The 24504-nt window shown below is 38.1% G+C and overlaps 2 protein-coding genes across 2 annotated transcripts in view; one reads left to right on the top strand and one right to left on the bottom strand.

Annotated features, from left to right (window-relative positions):
- PLPPR5 (phospholipid phosphatase related 5) overlaps nucleotides 1-16394 on the bottom strand; it is a 120812-nt gene extending 104418 nt beyond the window's left edge. Inside the window, exons 1-2 of the mRNA XM_048312552.1 lie at nucleotides 16253-16394; nucleotides 5023-5113 (exon numbers count right to left, since the gene is read on the bottom strand). Of these exons, the coding sequence (XP_048168509.1) occupies nucleotides 5023-5028 (6 nt within the window). The 5' untranslated portion in view covers nucleotides 5029-5113; nucleotides 16253-16394. The remainder of the gene's footprint in view (nucleotides 1-5022; nucleotides 5114-16252) is intronic.
- Nucleotides 1-24120, top strand: part of PLPPR4 (phospholipid phosphatase related 4) — a 31843-nt gene extending 7723 nt beyond the window's left edge. The window contains exons 2-7 of the mRNA XM_048312549.1: nucleotides 6038-6223; nucleotides 10502-10631; nucleotides 12360-12555; nucleotides 15876-15933; nucleotides 17195-17368; nucleotides 19358-24120. Of these exons, the coding sequence (XP_048168506.1) occupies nucleotides 6038-6223; nucleotides 10502-10631; nucleotides 12360-12555; nucleotides 15876-15933; nucleotides 17195-17368; nucleotides 19358-20695 (2082 nt within the window). The 3' untranslated portion in view covers nucleotides 20696-24120. The remainder of the gene's footprint in view (nucleotides 1-6037; nucleotides 6224-10501; nucleotides 10632-12359; nucleotides 12556-15875; nucleotides 15934-17194; nucleotides 17369-19357) is intronic.
- Nucleotides 24121-24504: the final 384 nt, after the last annotated feature.

Genomic DNA, 24504 nt, shown 5'->3' with positions numbered 1-24504 from the left:
CGGGTTCTCAAAAATGAGAAAATGGCAGAATTTGGCTGATGCCATTTCTTAATACTGATCTATTCTGGGAGGTGTTCAATCACAGTAATGGCCTCAGTGTTCACCCCTGTCAGGATAAGAGAAACCTATCCTACTTCCATTCTCTCCTCCTGTCCATTGTGAATCTCACAGCAAAGTACAACAGGACAGCAGCCACAGTGGTTGAAAGCTGCAGTTGCTGTTAGTAGTTGGCTAAAGAATACCTTGTCTCCTCCAGCCCACCACAGACTTTCTTGTCTCAGTCATCTGTTGTGCCTTGTCATTTAGACCATGAATTCTTTGGCACAAGGATTGACATTTATGATAAATTTAATAGAATCTTCCACAATGCCACAGCCTTGCCATGGGAACTAAACATAATTCTTAATTAGACCATCCTCCTCCCAAAGATTTGGCTGGTGTTTTTTCCATGCTGGGAAACCAATGGCATTCATTTGCAATCTCTTTGAGGCAGTCCTGTTTATTTACTTGATTGCTTACAAAGATTACCCAATTTCCAGAAAACAGGAGAAACATCAGGAGGCAGCTCCCATACTCAGGAACCCTTTGCTTGATATGGAAGGGTTGCAGAACAACCTAAGAATCTGAGAAATTCCTGGCCATCCAAGCCTAAAAATTATTTACAAAATACAAAATATCCAGAGAGTGTATTAGGGATCCAATGACCCTTTCTTTTGATGAGTGGGCTAGTCATACCATCTTTAGTCTTCATCTGGCAAATCATGTCTTGACTTTCTCTGAAAGCTACATCCATGCTGCTTCTCTCTTTTCTGTCCACCTTTTATACAAGCAACATCACCACAGGATCTGGATGAGTTCGTGGTAAGAGAGAACACCCATACAGTGCATTTTAGCAAAGCAAAAGTCACGTAACTGCAACCTACAAAACAGGTTCAGCCATGTGAGTACGTGACATTCCATGCTGAACTCTCACAAAGCCCATGAATTTTAAGATGTTATTTTCCTGAAGATAAATAGGGACTTCTTGCTTAGTTAAGTGCTGATGAATATGAGAGTAAAATATAAAACCAGAATGTACAATTTTAGAGAATTTGTAGAAGCCAAGGATCCCCAGGTGCTATCCACTCCAGTAAGACTTCCCTACTAAGCCTTGACCTTTCACTGACCCATTTGCAAGACCTCTGCTGTCATACCAGACCTGTATTCCTGCCTTACAGAGAGTGCAATGGGGTGGATTTGCAGGTGTAGGGTAAGAGATGGGGCATATACTGGTATTGGAGACCTTAAGGTTAGAAACAACTGACCTAATGGTCAGATAAAGAAATGCAGAGCTGCAACTGGCAAAACTGATTAAAGGGTAACAGATCAAAGAACAAGCATCCGACTATGTGAACCGTGCCACACATAGTAAATCAGGATGTAATGTGAAAAGACAGAAAGGTGTTAAAGTGCATTAGCAAACATCAAAAGGAGCAAAAGTAGTTCCTAAAGTGAGGAAGAATCACTATCAACATTATACTGCTCCTGAGAAAGGATTTGGGATACACTACACTACAGCTCATTTTATACTAAATAACTGCTTGTTACTGCTAGATATAAATACAAAAATCATGCAGTAATGTACCATACAGAGATATGAAAGTAAAACAAATTAGCCATAGCCTGATTTCTAAGGTTTAAGGATAAAGAGTGTCTGACAAGCCTCAGTCCTGAGTCCTTGCAAACTCAGTACAAAATCTGTAGCTTGTTAGTAGGAATGATGGTACTGTATTTAGTGGGCTACAGCTTTACAGGTTCCTTGTTTCATACATTCAAAGTCATGGAAAACTAATCATAGGCAAGTTTTAACAGAAGCATTTCCATGTACCTGAGAGTGCCCCAGCAAGTTTGGGCCCGGTGGTTAAGCAGTAACCAACTTCTGAGTTTTGGGCAGGACCAGCATGGCTTCTGTGCACAGGCTCTATCATATGACCTATAGCAAACTGTGCTTGCACTGTACATCCTGGACAACCTTAATCCTCACAAGTAAACCAGAAGCACGCCAAAATGACCTCCAGAGCAAGCACAGCATGTCCCACAGAAGAGATAAACAGCCTGGAGAACTGTTACCCACCTCTGAACTTCTCTCCCAGCCTTCTCTTCTTGCAGTTCTCTGTGATCCATCATTGTGATACCTGTCCTGTGGCTCTTGGCCAGAAGGAATATTTGTTACATGCTCCATCAGTTCAGAGAAGTTGTTGTTGTGCTGCTGAATGCTGCTTTGGTTTGTCCTGCACTATGTAACACACAGGTGGTTTTCTCCTTACAAGATCTCTGGGTATTTGCATCGTTGTTGAACTCTTGGGAACAGAGAACATCTTTTCTGATGCTTGGACAACTCCTCACTCAATACAGCAAAAGCTTTTAAAATATTAATAACAATTATTATTAATAGAAAAGTTCTGTGGTTTAATGAAGGCTTTTAACTTACAGTTTAAGAAAATAGCAAGGAGGAAAAAGACAAAAAATCTCTTTTTAAAAAATAAATAGACCACAAATCAAACTTTTTCAGTAGCTATGCTGATTATCCTTCTGACTTTAAGGCGAACAGGGTTTGACCATTTGGGTCAAACTTTACATTTACAGGTCTAAATTACAAGCTAAACAGGGGTCTTACTCCATTATCCAGCCAAGGAAGTAAGAGTATAAAGACTTATTAGTCAGGATTAGTCAAGAATTGACATTGGGGGTTTTATTATTCTAATTAGGCACAGGAAAATTCCTATTCCTTTTTGTAATTAAAACAATACACATTCTACCATCTAATTATATTTGACATTTTCAAGGTGTTGGGCGCCGAAGTCTATAATTACAGAAATGCTTCAGCCTTAAGCAGAACACTCCATAAATATTCATATATTAAATAGCCAGATATACTGTTTAGAAGATTTTAGTAACATTTGCCTTTTCTTTTTAAGAAATGCTAGACTTTTAGAAGACACATTTTATATTTGTATTTTTTAAAAGATAGGAAGAAAATTGTCCTTTGGGATCTGACATACTGTATATAGCAAATTGGCTACAGACCTATTCATTAGTATTGTAAGCAGTTATGTTGGAGATTCATAATCCTTTAGAATTATGTCTTTTCTTTAGCAGAATGGATAATTACAGTTAGAAATAACACGGGAGTCCTGTACTAAAGTCATAAGACAGTAAAATGCAATTCTTAAATTTCCTTGATATTTAATTAATAATAGAGTTACAGCTTACGTACAGTAGTTTAAAGAACAAGTTATTCACTACCTTTTATCTTAGTGTTTCACAATAAAATACCACTTCAAATATTGCCTATTTTTGATAGTTGAATGCTGCCATATAAAACAGTTGCCTGCCTAAAAATACTATGATCCAAGTAGAGTTTGACCTGTGGGTAAAGCATAAGCTATTGCTCAAGGAGAGACTTTCCCTTCCTGATATCGGAGAAATGGAAAAATACTGAAGATGAAACTCTGAATGCAAGATGTTCCATGAGTGGGCCTGCTGTGTATTTCCATTCTGGGAAATTAACTTTTGGGGACATCTGGATAAAAGGGCATAATTTCTCAAAAGAAGGGCAATAGGCATCTGCCTGTTTTGTCCATTTAGCTCACTGGAATAAGTTTGCGTCCTGTTGTGAGATGCTTTGCCCAATGGGACATGGACCCTGACTAACTCATTAAGTATGACTTTCAAATAGTTAATAATAAAAGATGTTGCAAATGTTTCAAAAGCTAAATGCTGTGCAGAAAGGAAGTTGAGAGCTCAAATGCTGTGCAGAATTTCAGCATCGTAGCAAGAGCAGCACAGAGTCAGTGCAAGCTCCCTGCACACCAGGACAGGGGGCACTGTGGCAGCCTTAGATTCCAGAGGCCCCTGAGGCCAATGAGCATAGCCTCTGTGCAGGCAGGTGTTGAGACAAGGGTACCCAGTTCCACAACAATCTAAATTATTCTCAGAGTAAGAAGATTTCATCCTGCACATCTCTGCGATGACTGGAAGCAGTCTAGCCCATGTTTGTGGTCAGTCAGGCTGCATCCAGCATGAAGTAAGGATTATATATTTATATATATATAATATGTATTATATAATGCATCCTGATAAAGAACTGGACTTCTTCCTGTGATGGGCAAGAAGCAGGACTCAATTTAGTGACACTGTATGTAATTATTCCATACATATTTATGTCAGATTATATAATAGTTATATATTATGTATGCACATAATATGTATTACATATTGTGTATGTTATATGCTGTACATAATATGTATGTGTGGTATAGTATGTGAGTGCAAATATAAGTTTGGGTTATGTATATATATATATGTATATATGCACACTATTTACTGGAGCAAACTTCCTAGATGCCTGGATGTATTTCTGTAATGCTCACAGCACTTAAGGATGCCAATCCACATTTCCTCCCTCTCTACACAATCACAGTTGCCATACTATGTGACATTACAATGCAATCAACTTGAACACAGATATAACCAGACAAGCAACATTCTTCCATTCACCACCGTCTTCAGATTTTGCTTGGAACGCTTTGAAGACACAACTCACCCTCTTCAAATCAGAAGATTAAAGATAAGCTGTTCTTTTTAAACAAAAAGTCATATTAAAAGATGTTTTGATTAAATTTAGCTTTAAAACCTCCCCCTTTAATCATCCAGAATTACATTTTATGCACAAAAAGCCTGAATTTTGTAAGCTTGATGCTTAAAAATCAGAAAATTGTGTGTTAATGCAAGAAACCATTGTCCCTCTGCCATGTAGAGCAGATTTTATTCATCATTTTCCCAAAATACATGTGGATCCCATCTTACCTCTGCTTTTATACTGCATTGTAGAATGGGATGAATGACATTGATTGTAAACAATCAGTTGTTTTCGTAAATGTGAACTGAACGTTGCAAGAATAATATCATTTAAGTATTCTCAAAGTTCTTTTAGGGCAATCGCTGTTTCTCATAATCTCAGATGCTATTAACCATAGGTACCTTCATTGCAGTACAGACACCAGGAAGGACTCATTGCATCTCAGTGGAGGAGCAGGAAGTTGTTCTAATATTGCCTTGTTCGTGGAGGACTCTGGAAAATAGCAAACAAAAAGAGTTTCTGAGCATTTACTAAGGAGGATGCAGAGAATAATCACATCCTGATGGTCACCTCTGAATGCCCCAACACCCATCTCGGGGGCAGGGCTGCTCTCTTTGTTCACTTACAAACCAATAGCTTTAAAATGCCTTTTTGCTATATCTTCTCTTAAATTACTTCCTTCCACAGAGATTTACTGGTTGATCCTGTGCTTTCAGGAGCTGGTGGTGAGCAGACGTGAATTTGGGCTCCCAGAAGGGTCAACTCTGCTCTTAATAAATTAGTGGAAGTAATTGCAAAGGGTTAGATAACTAAATAGCTAGAGGATAAAAGGACTGTGAACCATAGTCATCAAGGTTCTAAACAGATTGAGTCTTGCCAAAGTTAATTGCTTTTTTGATAGAATTGCAGAATGGATGTGCATTATCACAATTTAGATTCTAGGGAAGGACCGGGTACTGGTTTTCATTAATTATTACTTTTGAAACTTAATGCAAAATGGCTTTGATGTAGACTGTGATATACCACAGAGTTGCTAAAGGACCAGAAAGGGTGATTGATGAACAGCAGAGTGCTAAGGCCCCACATGGGAGACTGCAGTCCTGATACTTTCCTTAAAAAAAATTAAATCAAAGTTATTCTATTAATGATTCATAGATGAAAAGGCTAAATTTTATGTGCTGAAGATTGGGCTGGATGTTTTGACTAGCTTGGTAGACAGCAGGGTTATTGATATCAACTGAACGGTATCGTATCTCTAGAGAATTAATTATTTAGAGATAGTAAAATAGGCATGACAAGGAGCAGTGAGATATAAACAGCAAACATCAAAGAGATTTATTAACAGACTATGTTGTCTTTGCAAAAGCATTACTATTCCATTTCCAAACAGTAATTTTTTGCTTTCTTCTCTTCTAGTTGCCCATATTGGCATCTTCTGTTGTTAGCCTCTATTTTCTTGAACTTACTGATGTCTTCAAGCCAGTTCACTCTGGATTTAATTGCTATGACAAGAGTCTGAGTATGCCATACATTGAACCTACACAAGAGTCTGTTCCCTTCTTGATGTTGCTTAGTCTGGTTTTTGCTGGACCATCAATTACGGTAAGTTTGAAGTGCTACTGTCACTTAATAAATATTTTGAACAGAGTTTCAGTTGGCATAAAGAAAATAGCTCCTTTGGTTTCAGTTTGTCTGTAGAGTGTCATCCAAGCTAGTTTCCTTAGGACTTTAAATTCGTATTTCATTCTTCTGTAACAAAAGGAGATACACTCCTTAAAACATTCCCTGTAGCACTTCATCTACTCTCACTGTCTTGATGGTGGGCATTAATGTTAAGAAACAGCATCTACAGTTGGATGAGAATAGCTTGAATCATTCTGTTACGCTGTACAAATATTTGAACTTTTACAGACAGGGCATCTCCATACTCTCAGATACATCAAAAATGCAAGAATTTTTTTAAATGCAAGCCTTTCACAGCCCTGAACTTGCCACTTTTGTTACAACTAGCTTTATTCAGAGAGAAGGTATATCAATCTTGTCAGTGAACTCAATTACATTTTCCCAAATAGCACTGAAACACCTCTAAATTGCAAGTTAGTCATTAAGAGCAGGCAAAAGTGGGCTGGTTTAATCATTCACCCAAAGGGAGGAGATGATTTCAACAGAACAGAAATATCCTGTCAGAATGAGCAGTTGGGTCACTACTTTACAGAAAAGAGAAGTAGAAATTGTCTTATAAATATATAAAGGAGAGAATTCATTTTGTCTGATTTTAGCAGTTCAGATAGGAGTCTTACTCTCACACCACTCCTGTCTGGCAGATGGAGAGAGAAATTCACCTTGAGTGGGTGATTCTATGCACCTAAAAAACATGATCAGCCTTTTGAAAGGATCTCTTCTCCCCCCTGACAGCAGTGACTACGCATCTCAATTAGGTACTTCTTGAAGGCCAGCTGCAAATACATCTCTGCTTCCAGCTCCTCTTAATTCCCTTAACTTCAACCAGTTAATTCATTTTATAATACTATCCAATTTACAGTTACAAAATCTATAACATGGGATGCCTGTATAAAAACTATCAAGTGCTGTTCTCTCTTTGCTTTCCAGAATGTTTTTTCTTTATTTGTCTTTTTTTTTTTTTTAACTGAACAGTTCTTACTGCATTTGATTTTTGTTGCTTTAGAAACCGTTCTTGGAAGGATTTTTCACATCCAGCAAGCTAAAAATTGTACATTTAGGAACTGGGAGCTAAGACTTTCAGTGATTCTGGTGCAAATGATTGTTGCAAACACCGCATACTGTGATAAAAACAAAACACTGGTATTGGGTTTGGCTGGGTTTCTTAAGTGTTTCTGGTAACAACAAACTGGATTTTTCTGAAATAGCTATAGAAGGAATCTATCTAGGCTCACTTGGGCCACAGTAGGTAGTAAAACCTGGCTTTTACTACAGAGAGTTTATGCTAAGCATAGGTAGTATCAAACACCTTAAATCAAGATAAAAGATGCCTCTTTCTTTATCTAGTATTTGTTAAGGGCTTTGATTATAGCTCAGTTATTTCAGCATTGCATGAAATTTTGCAACAGAAAATGTTATTCTTGCTTGAATCATTCTACCAGCAGTACAGAAAATCAAACAGAAGCATGCCATGCGAGCAACTCAAACCCATACTTCTGCATGCCATAAAAAAGAAAGTTTGGTAAAGAAAGTAAATCCCAAATTTTCAAAGTACAACTGGCTAAAATCTGCAAGCCTTAGGAAGGTGTAGTTCATTTTTGTTGGTGTGAGCATGAATGTGATGCTTGTTAGTTAGAGACTGGGCAGTGATGGTGCAAAATACACAACCTCCTTCAGTAAAAGCACTGAAGGCATTGGCTCCTTATTATTCGATACCACTTTGGAAGTAAGGAACTAGGGGACATTTTTGTCTAATCCTTCCCTTTTTGTTTGGAAAAATAGGCCAGTGAAGCTCAGTGTGAAAAGATTACAATTGTGCCATTGTCATATTGTAGAGCTTAGCATTTTGTAAGTTAGTTTTTGTAAACATTTCCATTAATTACACACTTTCTAAAACCTGTGAATCATAGAAAAGAAAGCATGAGCTATGTGAGGAATTGAGGATCTCCAGTAATGTTGTGTATCCTGGCCTCTGTCCACACTTCAGGTACTTATGGCAGTATCAAGCACAAGGTCATCAAGACTCAATAAAATACAGGTGTGATTAAGCCACATTTTAAATATTACCAAAGAGTATCTCTGAGAAGAAAAAAAAGATAAAAAAGAAAAACTGCATGGGGAAGAAGACAAGCAAAGTCCAGTGCCAATCCCTCTTTAAAACCTTATATAAATATTAGAATAGGAATTTTAGTCTGTATTATTTTTGTTGGTATAATAATTTTCCCAAGACTGAAGAACATATATCAATCTATTTGCTTTAGAGTAATTTTTTATACAAAAAAAAAATCAAACATTTTATGATTTATTTTCCCAAACCATTATTACAGAAGGATCTGTTTGGCTTTGGGGCTTTGTGTTTTGGTTTTTCTCTTTGGGCATTTTTTCCCATTATTAGTGAGTAGCAAATGCATTTAAACAGGTCTGTTCTGTAGCCCTGAAGGGTGACAGAAAATAACTACCTGTTTTATTGACATATGTCTTACAGCTTGTGGCATAGATGAAATTTTGTCTATGTATTGAAAAACTACAGGAGACTTCAATGTGGAACACCTGGACCTGAAGAAATTATCAAGATAGATATTTTATGTCTGGAACATAGATACACCTGAATTGCTGCATGACTTCCATTTGCTGTAAAGAACTCTGAATCTGATCCTCTGATAGATTCTGTCTCTAGTTACTCATTCAGAAATATTAGGACCAGTTATTTAATCACATCCATGAAGGTTCAAACTCTTACCAGCGACTGACTAAAAACCTGCTTAGAGGTAACAATGTCCTTCCCAAAAGAGATCACTAAGACATTAGATCACATTGAGTTGGGAATTCAAGTCTCAGGGAGAGAAATTCACTGCTGGCATTTTCAAGTCCTACTGCCCATTCTACTCCAGAAGTTTTTTTCTGTGGAAATGCCAGCCTCTGAATTTTCCTTGACATAGGCCTTGTTGTTTTTTACTCTTATCACACAAGCTAATCCATCTGTCTGGTGTTTTCCCTGTACCAGGCATTCCTAGAACTTGGCTAAAAACTGTTACAGTTTTTCTGAGTTTTAAGTTTGGAATACTACTGGTTCTCTGGGAAGCTTCAGCAGTAAATTGATCAACTGTAGACAGATAATAGTGGCCACAGTTCTCAGCTAATTAGAATTCCTTAAATGACCCCTACCACTGGCTTTTCCATGTCTTAAGAGAACCTTCACTACTTCGATCTTCCTGGCCAAGAAATTTCAATTAATTAAAACTTTAGCTATTAAAGAGTTAGACTAAGCTTTTCCATTTTACCTCCCTTTTCCTAGGGTGGAGGTGTTAGTATAGACAAACATCACTGGTAGTTACAGCAGATTCAGCATAATTCAGATACTTTGGCATCTCATTGCATTATAAGCTTTGTGCATTGCATGGATTGGTTTCCAGTGTAGCTGTGGATAGACGAAGTGAATCTTCTTTTGCTGGTGAGAATTGCCTCATTAATTGCAATATTTCAATTGAATCCTTACTCTGAACTCTGTACAAACCCCGTACAGAATTCCAAATAGTTGTACTATTGAACAAGGAAAACAGTAAAATCTGAGAATGCAAATGTATAAATGTGTCTGGATCTTCCAGCTAGTGACACCATTTTTTACTTATATTCTTCCTTTTATAAACTCTTGTCTAGGGCTTTGGTCATAATCTCTTTTGCTTGGTGTGTTGCGAGGGACCATAAGGACTGAACTTTTTCCACTGCTGTGGATCTGGTTAAAACCCAAGCCAAATTAAACAAATACAGAAGAGCAGGCTGTCACATAATTAGAAGCTGCTTGGGATTGCTAGGCTTATGGCCAAGACTGAATGCTAAAACCACTTCAGGAGCACTAAGACATTGCAGTGGCTCTGGATTATTTTAGAGGCGATATTTTATAATTACTGCCTTTTTATTGTAGAAGCATCAAGTTTCAGCTGTAGATCAAGGCCTGGATACCACTGAGCACTGTATAATGTATGCCATTTGCATTTAATTTCAGGGCCACCTTCTCGCCTGCCCTCATTCAGGCTAAGTTGCATTACTTTATGTTTACATATTGATACAAATCTTTTAAAGTTGAATGCATGTCAGTGGATGACATTGGTTGTGTTACAGTTATATTACAGCGCTTTAAATTCAATCAGGATCTTCTGAATAAGTGCTACATTCAATTTAATGGCTCCTTTGTCATTGCAGATAATGATAGGAGAAGGAATTCTCTACTGCTGCCTGTCCAAAAGAAGAAATGGAATTGGAACAGAGGCCAATATTAATGCAGGAGGATGCAACTTCAATTCTTTTCTGAGAAGAGCTGTCAGATTTGTTGGTGGGTTTCAACTGTTACTCACAAAAAAGAACTTTCCAGATACGTTCAGTTTTCACCATGCAGGTTTGCTTCTCTGAAACAGAAGAACTTCTCTGAAACTTTCAGAACAGTGCAGAGCATAGCACAGATTTTCTGCTAGAAAATGTGAGAAGAAACTCAGACTGCAACAGAGCAGCCCCATACTCAGTAATGCAGCATCTACACTCTCCGTTTTCCCTTTCCTCTCCTGTACTATTGTCAGTATCTCTAAAAGAGTAATTCAGTTTTCCTTCTCTGCCCACCTTGAGCTGGCTGCCTTTTAATGATTTCAGTGTATAGCTTCCCTTGCCTGTCTTCAGTGCATCATAAGGATTCAACCCACCTGTCACAGTATTCAGCATGACAGTGAAAACTTGTCAGAAACTCTCAGTAGGTTTGACATTCTTTTTCTGGAATGTGTTTATCTGCCTCTCAAAAAGGGCTAGAATCTGGCAACTTAAATGATAGAGGAAAATGTTGAATTCTTTCATTTTACTTTGTTTTAGTTGTCATTTATAAAAAACTGCACTTGGAAAGGCAAATGGACTTTGATCCCCTTGTTACAGTTAATTTCCTCTCCCAATGAATGGCTAAAGGAAAGGTTTCCTCTGTTTCAGAAACCTTTCATTAGATAAGGCAGCCTAGGCAAAGACAACCAGCAGGACAGCAGGCTGAAAAGCTGGTAGGACAACTATTCCCTGGGTTTTGGTAGTCTGGCAAACAGAGAGGTAGTGACCAGCGAGGTTAGGCAATCTGTGACCAATAAAGCATCTTAAGAGCAGTAGTGAGGAAGAAAGCAGAGGGTTCATAGATTACAACAAGAGCAAGGAGGACCGTAGACATACCCCATGTCTACTTCTTCTGTTTGGTATTCCATCACCAAAAAAACAAGTTCAAAGACACATGAATTTCATCCCAAATTCACACTCTGAATTTGAAGTTTTTTTCATATTTTAATGTCTTTAACATTCTTTCAATTTTAGGATGAAAAATAAATTTATGAATAAAAGCAGGGAATTATTCTGAGAGGTAAATCTTTAGGAGAAGAGCAGTTGAAAATGTTCAGTAAAGCACTGCATTAGTTCAATGCCTTGTGAATTTGGCATTATTAATCAGTCTGAAGCATTGATCCCTCATGAAATAGAATTAAATATTTGGGTTAGTGACAGGGACATAATACTCAAGAAACATCAGAGGTGTGAAGGTAGCCAAAGTTATCACCAGCTGGTGATTCTGTGGTGGCAAAAAGAGAACAGGTCTTCAGAGCAATGACCTAATGTCCATACTACTAAAAGCCTGTCTTCCAGTGGGAAAGTCCAAGCACTGGATAAGTACATATGCTCTCCTCAAATAGTTGGCTACTCTTTAGTCAATTCAGAAAACTTCTTTCCAAACTGAAGAAGCTCCAGTGTAGCTGCCTTTTAGGAAAAGATGTGGGAGGACATCAAACCATTAAAACAAAACTTTAAGTATCAAAAGAAAGCAAGCATAAACTATCTTATTTTTTTATATTAAAAAATTCAACTTTGCAATAAGCTTTCACAAAAAAATACCTCATACTCTGCATTTAAATTCTCTCAGGTCCAATAACAAAAGCCACCAGAGTTCTGTTGAATGTAGTTTGCACAATCAATCGACCTAATTAATGCATATACCGACCTAATTAATGCATATACTAAAGTTAACAAGCTCTGTTGATTTCTTTCCTAGGTGTTCACGTGTTTGGCCTTTGTGCAACTGCTCTCGTTACTGATATTATACAGCTATCAACAGGATATCAGGCACCGTATTTCCTGACTGTTTGCAAGCCTAACTATACATCCTTAAATGTATCTTGCTCAGAGAATTCATATGTTGTGGAAGATATTTGCTCAGGAACTGATCTCAATATTATCAATGCTGGAAGGTTGGTTCTATTCTTCATTGTGTACATTTTTAAGTGTTCACTTTATATTTTATCTTCTGTCCCAATTTCAAGATTTTTTTCCTAGTTAAAGTCTGAATGAGTTTGTTGGTTTTTTATAAGAAAGGTGAATGCATAAATGTCTTTTTAGTGATGTTCCATTTTCTCCATAAAGATATTAGTCTAACAGTGGGCTTTGGAAGACTTTGTCAGGTTCCAAAGCACAGTTGTTAGCAGCTGTTCTCCCCCCTCAAAGGAGGCAATTTCCTATACAATTGTCACTGTATAGCTGCTACTGCTTTTTCGAAGTGGTGTGTGGGTAAGTTCCCCATAACAGACAGGGAAGAAGTCTCCCAAGCACTTGGTCTGAGACCTCTGTACATTACTGTTCAGGTGTTTGGGATTTGTTGGACAAGTTTCTTTTCTGTTTCTTTAATTAAGTTTTTTATGTTAACAGCATTGAAAAAAATCTATTTTTTAGAGAAAATACCACAACAGTGCAAAGCTATGTGTTCCCAAACATGTCTTTTCTTGCATGGTATTTCTAACTGGTTCTTCATCTCTTTTCCCACAACCATTTGCTGTTACTGAGGTATTGCCAGCGAAGCCTGATGCTTGCAAGCAGTGTCTTGCAACTGCATGGTGTCCCAGGAAAACTGGGACATGATTACACAGGAGCAGGCAGAAAAATTTCCACAGTCACATCTCATTCATTTCATTATCTCAAATATGATGTCTGCTGCTTTGAATTGACTGCCTGTAGCCATTCCAAAATGACCAGTCACTCCTAAGTTTAAATACCATCACTTCCAAAAAATCAGTGACATTACTTGTAACATATTAAGACTAAGCAATCAGGTTTTGGGTGTTTCTGTTTCCCTAGGAAAATGACCATATATTGATATCTCAAAGTTATTTCCATCATAGAGGATACATTTGGCAAGCTATAATATTCTGGCACCACCCTCAATTTCTCCTTAATTCAATTTTACTGCATTTTTCCTTTATTATGTTGTTATTTCCCTATGCCAGTCTCAATTTTACCACAGCAAGCAGCACTTGCTACTGGTTCTTCAGTAGTACTTGCTACTTCCTTCAGTCACCTACATAGAAATTATGGTATAACTTCTGCAGTACAGGAGGTTAATTTGACTTCAGTAATTTCAGTTTGGAAGGGACTTGTTCTGAGTTTGCTAATCGCCTTCATTTTTCATTTGTACTTCCCAGAAACTTTGGCTCCAGAAATTTGCCTCTAGACTCCTGTATGGAAAGTATAGAGAGGAGCACATAATTATCCAACGGATTACATGAAATCATTTTTCTGCAACATCCCCAAATATCCAGTGGTTCCTATTGTCCATCTTTTCCTCTGTTATCTTCAAAGAGCCTTTTCAGTCACTTCTGTTCAGCTCTCCAGTGAGGTCTCTATCCTTTGTCATCTCTGATGTTCTGACTCAGTATGACTCTCTCTCTCAGTAGGACTCTCTCGTTGTTCCCCCTCTACACATCCTCATGCATGAGCATTTAGAGTCAGACACTGTCATCGGAGTTCAGGACGTGTTTTCTTTGAGACCTTTGTTCACCTTTTCAATACAGAGCCATACAAAAAGGCGACATATTTTTAGCTGCAGTTATTTTCATTTTAGATTAAAAGATAAAAAATAGAGGAACAAAAGCAGTGACACCATTAGAGAGTACAGAGAGTGCATTTAGTCTGTGTTTGCCCTGAAAGCATGTGAATAGAAAAGAGAACAAAGAGAAAATTGACGGTACCATTGTGACACACCTTATATACTATAAAAATGCCATCAAATTAAGGTTAAGTTCCAAGTGGTAGAAAAGTTCATAGAATCAAATATACACATTAGCTCCACAGAGACTCTAAGTAGATTTATGCTTCATTAAAACCTGCACAGGGTAAAGGAGCTGATTAGCTATTATAAACATTTACTTTTTTTTTTTCATGTCTTTATTTCCCTGTCCTCAACCCTGAACTTGTTCCACAGGGATACTATTTGTGAAAGATTTGTTCAGGGAGGTTAAAGATAAAGGAAGTCGAAGAAGAATTTAGGTCTGTCTTTAGAAATGCAAAAGGAACCATGCAGATTTCCTCTTGGCCAGAGTCATGAGCCTATGGCCTGCTTGAGCCATAGGCTCAAATTCAGGTCAGCAGTGTGGCATTCACACTAAACTACATGTACATTTTTAACTGCCAATTAGTTATGTAGAACAGACAAGGCAATATGCAGAGGAAAGAAATTTAGAAAGCAGACTCCACTGCTTTGCAGAACAAATGTCTGTCAGAAGTTAAAGGACTGTGTTTCTGTCTCTGCTATTTTAAACTAGCTCGCTCAGGTGTTGCTAGGAAAATGGCTGTACGTGGAGCCCAGTTAGGGTGGCAAGACCCATCTGTGAAGCCAAATGATTGTTTAAGCATTTATCCCAAGCTGAGCTTTCTCAGGTGAAAGTTGCTGTTGTGACTGCAAGATAGACATACTCTTCCTTCAACAAAACATCCAGCATGGTACATTACATATATATTTCATTGTAAAGAGACAAATCCTCCCTGTTTCTGACTCATTTCTAGGGCTCAGAGGTCATAGAATTTTTTTAGGGCTTCTGTGATCTAGATGTCCACTGTAGAACAGGTGTTACTGAATCGAAACCCAGCTTTTTTTCTCTCTATATTTCACATTCACATCACTTTTCTTTAGTTGTTTTTAGAGAACTGAAATGGGTCTAGAAGAATAATAATAATAAAATGTTAGAGACTCTCATGTGATGGTTCTGTGTAGCTTGTGCATGCACAAAACCTCCTCTTCTTGCCAGAGAAGTAGAAGCTAAGCTGTCACTTTTAATTTTCCTATCTGAAGTTGGTAACTCAAGACCCAGTCCACATCATTCAAGTCTCCATGTTTTCAATGAGAGCAGAAGGCCCTCAGCAATTTCAAGAGCAGACTTGATATCGCATACTGTCTCAGAGAGTTTGGACATATTTTCATTTATTCTCTTGCTCTGGGCATCAAGAAGGGGCTCAGTAATTCTTAAAATACCCTCCCCATGTTGTTGTGCTCCATTAGCTTCTGTCATGAGGTAAAAGTACTGAAATTTTTTCAAAAAAAAACCCCCATAGACATAGCAAATAAAGATGTAGTTTGCCTCTCTGAGAAAAATGTCATCTGATGACAAATGTTACTGATAGATCACATATTGTTTAGGAAGTGTAAGATAGAAATGACTGTGCCACCCAGTGTTTTTTTCAATGAGCACTAGCACTGTGCATTTGAACTGAGAAGTATAATTTGAGTGTCCTTCCTTGGCAGAAAGTCATTCCCTTCTCAACATGCCACCCTGGCAGCCTTTGCAGCAGTGTACATTTCGGTGAGTAACCAACTCTGTTTAGTTTCATTTATACAAGACAAAATTTAGGAAGTAATTTGCTGCATATTGTAAAATTATGTGTTGCCTGGATATCTTGGATGGATGGATGTTTTTATCCTACCAATCTGAAAGCAAAATAAAACTACTAATAAAGCTGGTTTTATTGTAGCTGTTAAAGAATAAGGAAAAGATACAACTGCTTCATATCCTTTGTTAAGAAGCAACAAAAAGTGTTACGTTAAAGTATATTTGATGCCTCATATTACCCTCATATAAAATGCAGTGTTTATCTGTCTTACAGAGTGATATTTTAACTTACCAGTCAAATTAACCTTTATGCATGCTGCCTTTTCTTTATTGCTGTCTTCACTTGATTCGCTGCTTTTAAACTTGAGATGTTAAGGGCCTACATTCATGTGATGTAGTTTGATTTCACCTCCATAGATCTGCAGCATGGATGAAGTGGCACAATCACTCCCAGAGGCCTTCAAGGTGTTACTGCAAAGCAAGTGAATAAAACCCATCAGTCGCTAGCAGAGAATTGTGGGACATGCCGCAGCAATCACAGCTGATTTTGCACTTCTGAGCTGTAGCATTTCTTCAGTATGGCCTACAATGTTTGTACAAGTGACAACTTACTAGAAGTTTGAAAAGTAATTCCATCACTCATGCTGTGAAAATCAGAGGAAAACAACAGTAACAACCAGTTAATGACATTAGATAATAGTATTGTGCATGTACTGGGAGCTTGCCAGTATTTGTTCTGCCTGGAGAAAGGCCAAAATTTGGAATAATACTGATGAACCACCTCCACTTAATTTTTGTGACCTCCCTGGCATTATGGCCCTCCGTTGAGAAATGGCTCTCTAAAGCATCTGGTGGTAGCTTTCATTGGAACAGGTTATTGTGTTCATCTGGCATGACATCTGGCTTCTGTATTTCACAAGCAGTGGCTCCTTAGTCACATTTGTAGAACATTTAGATACTGATTGGGAACAGTGTTGAGGCATAAAATCCTTATCCTAATTGATGTCAACAAGCAATACTGCCTCTGTTTTTTGAAATCCATTCCTTGTGATTTTAGATCTTTCTACAGTGAGTGAGCAAATTTTAACAGGGCTGTAAAGTAAAATTAAATTGATTACTTGTAACATTACTGTGTACTAGTGATCTAGTAAAGAAACATTGTATGTGAGAAATTAAATCCTCTTAGGTACATTTAAGTTTCTTCAACAGCTTCTTCATTTCTTTCTTTTTCAAGATGTACTTCAATTCTACGTTAACAGACTCCTCAAAACTTCTTAAACCACTCTTGGTCTTTGCCTTTATCATCTGTGGAATTATATGCGGTCTGACTCGTATCACCCAGTATAAGAATCATCCAGTTGATGTTTACTGTGGCTTTCTCATAGGAGGCGGAATTGCTCTCTATTTGGTAAATATAATAGTTAAGTTTTAGCAAATAAAACTAATAAGGCTAAAATAAGAGTATTGGTAATTTTTATGAAAACTTTTCATTATGGTCACATACCATAATGACAAGTGTAGTCAATATGTATTGAAAATGAGTTGGGGATAATCACTTTAAAAGCAAAAAGGAAAAAGCAAACAAGTATTTCAATATAAAGTGCCATAACAGTGCACAAAGTGGAATATAATCATCTGGCACTGTATACAGAAACAGCTCTAACTTTATGTGCTTTATTAAATACTTAAAAATCCTCATCTTTTCTAATCCACACTTAAAAGCATAACACAAGAAAAATACTTGATTAACTGGTATTTGTTGCTGACCTGAGTCAATACTGACAGTGTTAGCTTTACGATCTCAAAAAATGATTGAATTATGAGCGACTCAGCTGAGTGAATTGCTGAATCTGCAAGAAATTAAAGGCAACATTATACACTTGTGATTCGTTGGAGTTCTTAGGCAAAACATGCTGGGAAAGAGGATGGTCAGATCAGGTTATCCCTATGTTTTTCCTTTGTACTGGGTTGAAAGAGATGGAGCACCTTGGAAGGGTCCTGTAAGGAAGCATGTAAGTCAGGCCTGTTTGTCAGTAGGAAGCTCATCAAGCACTTGATTTTGCTTGCTGCTCTCAGTATGCCTCCAGCAGGAATTCTGCTACCCTGGCTGCTCAGAGAACAACACAGGTGCCTGGGAGCAATCAGAGCTTCTGCTGACACCACTGCTTGAGTGTGGGCATGTGGACAGAAGAGTCTTAACAGCTAGTGGGATATTTTACCCCCAAGAAGTCAATGATGAATTTTAGTATAATACTAAATTAAGTTCATTTCCTGACCCCCTTTTTTCTGTGATAACATAACCTGAGGTACCTGCAGATGGTCTGCAAAGGTGACCAGGGAAAAATGGGCTTCACAGTGGCAGAAGAAACAGCAGTTAGGGTAATAACAGAAACCCCATGAGCTGCTAAAGTCAACTTCTGTGATGGCACTGTGAACAGAAAGGCACTCTGTTGAGAATATTATTTCAAATGATTCCGCTGTTGTAGATTTACCTAAATGGAGCTGTTGTCCCCATGTTTGAAATGCACAAACAGGTATGCTTTGGTAGGTCGTCACATACTGTTGCGTGACATCATACAGCAGAGAGTATATTGTCCTGGATACCCAGTACTCAGCAAATCTGCCCTGAAAACTACATACCAATAGGAGGAGGGGGAAGGGAAATAATGTGAAACTACAAATAATTCTGAAAGGAGTGTAAAGAACAAGTAACTCAAGTGATTGAGTCAGATATTTGACCCTTTCATGTAATATTCTCAGTGGAGTCCTTTTAAAATGACAGCATTTTATAGCGAGTCTACTGATTAGGAAAATGTTGTATAACTAAATCTTATTACAGTTCTGCACAGCTTGGAAAGCAATTGATTTAAAGTTGATAAGTTGTTCTATGATGTAGATATTGTATGATATGATTATTTTGCAGTAGAAAGGGCAGAATCTACTAACAGCAGAGTACAACTCAAGCAGTAACAAGATTCAGTAAATCAGAACAGACGGTAGTATAGTTGTAAAATAGCTCTGCCTAAGAGACTGCAAACATCTATTTGCCTATTTTTCTAACAAAACATTATTTCTGTAGCTGTATCTGTTGCTTGATAAAAAGAAGAAAGCCTATGGAGGCTAAATCCTTACCTCAACTATTTATTGCCATGAATACTATGCCCTAGTTATCCTAGTGAGATTACTTCATACATACTTAGAGGTACCAGATTGAGGACAGAATTTGGACTAAGGCTATACTAGTGAGGAAAGGAAAGTAAGCATACCTGTCAGTTTACCTGGAGTAATTATGTCACTGAATTCTATTTAAAAGCAAAATAATATAATTAAAGTAGCTTAAAATGGGTCCTTTTTAAACTTTCTTAACCAATTGTTGATGCTTCTGTCCAAATATCAGGGCCTGTATGCTGTGGGGAACTTCTTACCAAGTGACGAGAATGTGTTTCACCCAAATTTTCACAGAGAACCTCTAAGGTCTTTGACAGACCTTAGTCAAGATGCCAACAGAATCCTCCCAGGAAAAAATGGTGGCAGCAGCGATGGCATTGTCTCTCACCGTACGGAAGGTATCCTGAATAGAAACCACAGAGATTCAGGGTCTCTGACCAATCTCAAGAGAGCAAATGCTGATGTAGAAATAATAACACCACGAAGCCCAATGGGAAAGGAAAACATGGTTACTTTCAGCAACACCTTGCCAAGAGTCAACACACCATCCTTGGAAGATCCAGCAAGACGAAATGCAACAATACACGCATCAATGGATTCTGCCCGTTCCAAACAGCTGCTGTCCCAGTGGAAGAACAAGAATGAAAGTCGAAAGTTGTCCTTGCAAGTAATAGAGACTGAATCTGGCCAGTCACCACCAAGGGCTATCGAAATGAGGTCAAGCTCAGAACCCTCCAGAGTGGGTGTAAATGGTGATCATCATGGCCCAACTAGCCAGTACCTGAAAATCCAACCTGGCAGTGTACCAGGTTGTAACAACTCAGGTCTTACTGGCGGGCCAAGGGTCTCTATTCAGTCCCGTCCTGGCTCATCCCAGCTAGTACACATTCCTGAAGAGACTCAGGAGAACGTGAACACATCACCCAAAAGTAGTTCAGCTAGAGCTAAATGGCTGAAAGCTGCTGAGAAGAGTGTTGCATGCAGGAGCAATAGCCAGCCAAGAATCATGCAAGTAATAGCCATGTCTAAGCAGCAAGGAGTGCTTCAGGGCAGTCCAAAGAGTTCAGAGGGAAGCACAGTGACCTGTACAGGAGCCATCAGATATAAAACCTTGACAGACCATGAGCCAAGTAGCATTGTTAGAGTTGAGGCCCATCCAGAAAATAACAGACCTGTAATTCAGATGCCATCAGAAGGTGAAGGAAGTGGGTCATGGAAATGGAAAGGTCCTGAAAAAGTCACTCTTCGTCAGACATATGAGCTAAATGATCTTAACAGAGACTCTGAGAGCTGTGACTCCTTAAAAGACAGTTACGGGTCAGGTGACAGGAAAAGAAGCAACATAGATAACACTGAGCATCACCATCATGGAATCACTACGATAAGAGTCACACCAGTGGAGGGAAGTGAGATTGGCTCAGAGACTCTGTCCATTTCTTCTAGCCGGGACTCAACACTTCGAAGAAAGGGTAACATCATTTTAATCCCTGAGAGAGGGAGCAGTCCAGAGAACACCAGAAACATCTTCTATAAAGGCACATCCCCCACACGAGCATACAAGGAATGAGAGGAGACATAGCAGCTGGTCCATACCACCACAAAGGAAACACATCTTGACACAGGTTCTGCTCCCTTTGTTTTGAGCTGATATTTACCTTTATGTGCCAAATTATTGACCAGCAGCCCAGCATTGCTGATGTGCAATGTGCATGAGCCTGTGAAAAGCATGTGGTGGGGGGAAAAGCACAATGCCAGAACTAATGTGAAACATTTTCATGCAACTTCTTTCTTCAGATTCAAAACATTTATCTGAGGGTGATGATGTCAATTAAAACAATGGTCTTGAACACAGACACTCTATTTCCTGAATGTGCCAACTTTTTATTTTATATTTGTGTGCAAAATTGACTGACTTTTTCACAGAAAAGGCTGTATCAGTGGAATATATTCACCTTTGCAGAATTTGCACCAAATCTTTAATACAGGATGGTGCTGATGATAACTTCACATGTTTTGAAAAATTGCATACTTATCAGACTCTGCAAACATGACATATTGATGTGCAGTTACTTTACAAGTAATATTGCTAATACTATGATGATGCTGGCTGCATTCATTTAGCGTAGGAAATATTTACAGCTTTGTTATAGTGGATCTGTCACATTCAAAGATTGCAAAGGTTTTGTGTAGTTCTTTAAGATGTCTACTGCAACAAAAAATGTGTGGGTGACATTCCATTAGAATGGAATGACTATCTATTTTGAATAGTTTTGCTGCTACCGCTCAACTTTTGTTTAAGAACAGGTGCTACTAACGAAGAGGCTGCTTCTTAGTGGGCTAACTTGTAGAATTGTTTTAAATTACGTTTTTTAGGGGGTCTTACCAAGCACTACAAGTAATCCAGATTTTACATTTTTAAACTTCTTATTCTGTCCTTCAGTGACCCTTCCATTTTTCTATTAGTTTTTAAACAAATAATGCAGGATACCAACAACTGCAAGATGTGCAAATGTGAAAGGTGAGCCATGAGTAAATAAAAATAGATGGCAACTTTCCTGACCAGCTTCCAAGGAGACAAGAATTAATATCATAGCTCACACTTAGAAGCAGTCATTCACCTCACTTGCTTAGTATGCCACAAGAACAATCACAAGTTTCACCCCAATCACCATCACATAGGGGATTTGTGCTTTCACTTTAAAGAATGGAATGCCTTGGTATTGCAGAATCACTGAACAAGTGTTGCATTGTGCCACTACTACAGTCCACCCCCTTTGAGACACCCTCCAGAGCTGTCTTAAGCATGATCTTTTTTTCCCACCACTGCCACTTAAGAATATGAAAGGTCTCTGCACCTGAGAGAACATGAATTATTTAAACTGAGCTTTGAATATAATGAAAAAATTTGCCTGCTAAAAATCTCTGTTGCCAAAAATTATTGAAAGGGTAATCTCTGAAAGGAATAAACATGGCATGTCCTAGAATGGGCATGCTAGAAGGAATGCCTCATTCATTTGGCTCTGACTTTGAAGGAAGCCAGGGGCAGTGCTCACCCATTGCAGCTCTTCATTCTCTCCTATTTCTACCTGAAAGAGAACTACCCTCAGACACTTGCCAGCTCCCTTGGTAGGAGGGGAAGGGAATGGCTTGGCAGTGCCCTCACTGAATGAGTAGTACCAGATCAGGTCTGTTCTCTGGCTTCTTAAGAGAAGTGTTTTGGTCTAAGTCCTTTTCTGATTTAGGGTATCAGAGAACCAGATACATTCTCTATAGTCAGAACCTATCTACAGGACCCTACCCCACACAACTCAAAGGAAAAGCCCACCCTACCCAAGCTAAGTAGGAGGTAGAAAGACAAATCATCCTATTCAAGAAGATAAACAGCACAACACAAACATAGACCAAAACCAAAAAACCACAACCAAACAACAAAAACCCAAAAAAAGACCTCAAAACCAAAACAAAATCCCAAACCCAACCCTAAACCGAAGTAATTTCACAAGTATGAGGATGGTGTTTGCGAGTCAATGGAAAGCTTTATACATACTTCCCAGTTTTACAGGTGCTCCAGGCTTAGCTGAATGCTTGCTGTCAAGCCAACTGTGCCGAGCAATGCTTCCCTCACCTGCCCATCACCCAGTGCTGTGAAAGAGTGTCAGTCCTTAAGGAAATGACCACACTCTTTCTGCTATTGATACAAGATGACCCCATCATACTTAGAATGATTGGGAGAAAGTATTCTGCAGGTTACATGTAAGAAGCTACCCAGTAGGGTTGCAGCACATTGTGTATGTTAAAGGCACCGTATGTTGAAGACACACTTTAAGGCACATCAGCTGGGAAAAATAATCATAGATACCAGGAGAAGAAGAAAAAAAAAGTAATTTTTTTAGAAATAAGTTCTCAGATGCTAGTATTTACAAGTCAGGTTTTGTTTTTTTTCTTTTCGAAAGAGTGTATCTTTAGTCCTTGGTATTTAATATGAAATTTTGTACAAGATTCCTAGGAATTACAAACACTTGGACTGTCACGAACAAAACCCTTTGGATTTAGTTTAGTCTAGGTACAGGATAAAGCAGGTAGGATTAGCTTTAAAGGAATGGGTAAGACACAAACACTGTTGGCCTATCAATGCAGGGAAATAAAATGCAATCATTTGTTAGTTTGTAAGTGCAGGGGAAAAGAACATCAGTAGATGAACCTGGAAATAATGGAAAATTGAAATGGAGAATAATGGCAATAAAGCAAAGATTAGAAAATGTTCCCTCTGGCAATTTAGCTGTTTTGGAAACAGCAGGATTCCTGGTGGGAGTGTTTGTTCTTTATTCCTTGGTTTTAGTCAGATATATATTGGCATATATGTTGCTTTTATTACTCTGAAACGTGCTGCACTATTTCAAGTGCAGTGTGATATTTTTCCTAAAGTTTCCTATTTCTTAAGAAAAGATTTTAAAGCTCTTGTGTAATCATTGAAATTATGTTCTATACATAAATATTGATATATTCTTTTTTACTCAAAGTGCCAAAGGCTACTGTTTTTAATAATGGCTTATCAAATTATATTACGTTAGAGAGCAGAAATGTAATAATATATACATTGGAACTCAGACCTCTGCATGTATATTTGATAAGGAGCCTTTTGTAAAATTACTCTTTGTTTACATTCCACTGGTACCTTAATTTAAAATTAATCAAATAAATTGACAGGTGACATCTTCTTAGTGTTCTGATTTTCTTACTTGCTAACAGGCACGAATTTCTTTGTTAGGCTGTGCTTTACTGAGAAAAGAAAATACTTAAAAATAAAATATGTTTTTAAATGAGAATTCTCTATATAAAGTATTGTGTTTAATAAAATGTTATGCCATGTTTTCAAATGGAAAATAATTTGTAAATTGCTATAAATGTATTTTGTTAAATAAGTACGGATCAATGCTACTGTGTGAGTTTATTGTGCTAACATCATGAAATAAAGATAAAATTCCTCATTGATGTTTGATTATCTCTGTGGTGAAGCCAAGTCTCATTCCCCCCAAATTATTTTTCAATATTAGGTATCTCATGATGTGTAAAAGTAGTCATCAGTGAGAAACCTCGAGACCTTGCACAGTGGCAAGAATTTATAAGGAACAGTGTCCAAACTTGTCTCTAGCCAAAAAACATTTTACAAAAAAACCCAAGTGAATTGGGAACTTCAAGCCTTGTGAGGATGTGCCTGTTCAGTCATTCTGTAGCACCAGCTGCATTGCTACGCCCCTAATGCCCCTGAACCACCTTGCTAGTATTGGGTAGAGCTGCCAGACGTGGTGAGGGCAGCCTTGGATTTGTGAATGAGAACAGGGCAGATGTCAGAGGCAAACCTGAGAGAACAGGCTC

This window comes from Corvus hawaiiensis, chromosome 9 (genome assembly GCF_020740725.1).
Source record: "Corvus hawaiiensis isolate bCorHaw1 chromosome 9, bCorHaw1.pri.cur, whole genome shotgun sequence".
Lineage (NCBI taxonomy): Eukaryota > Metazoa > Chordata > Aves > Passeriformes > Corvidae > Corvus > Corvus hawaiiensis.
This window is presented reverse-complemented; position numbering and strand designations above follow the sequence as displayed.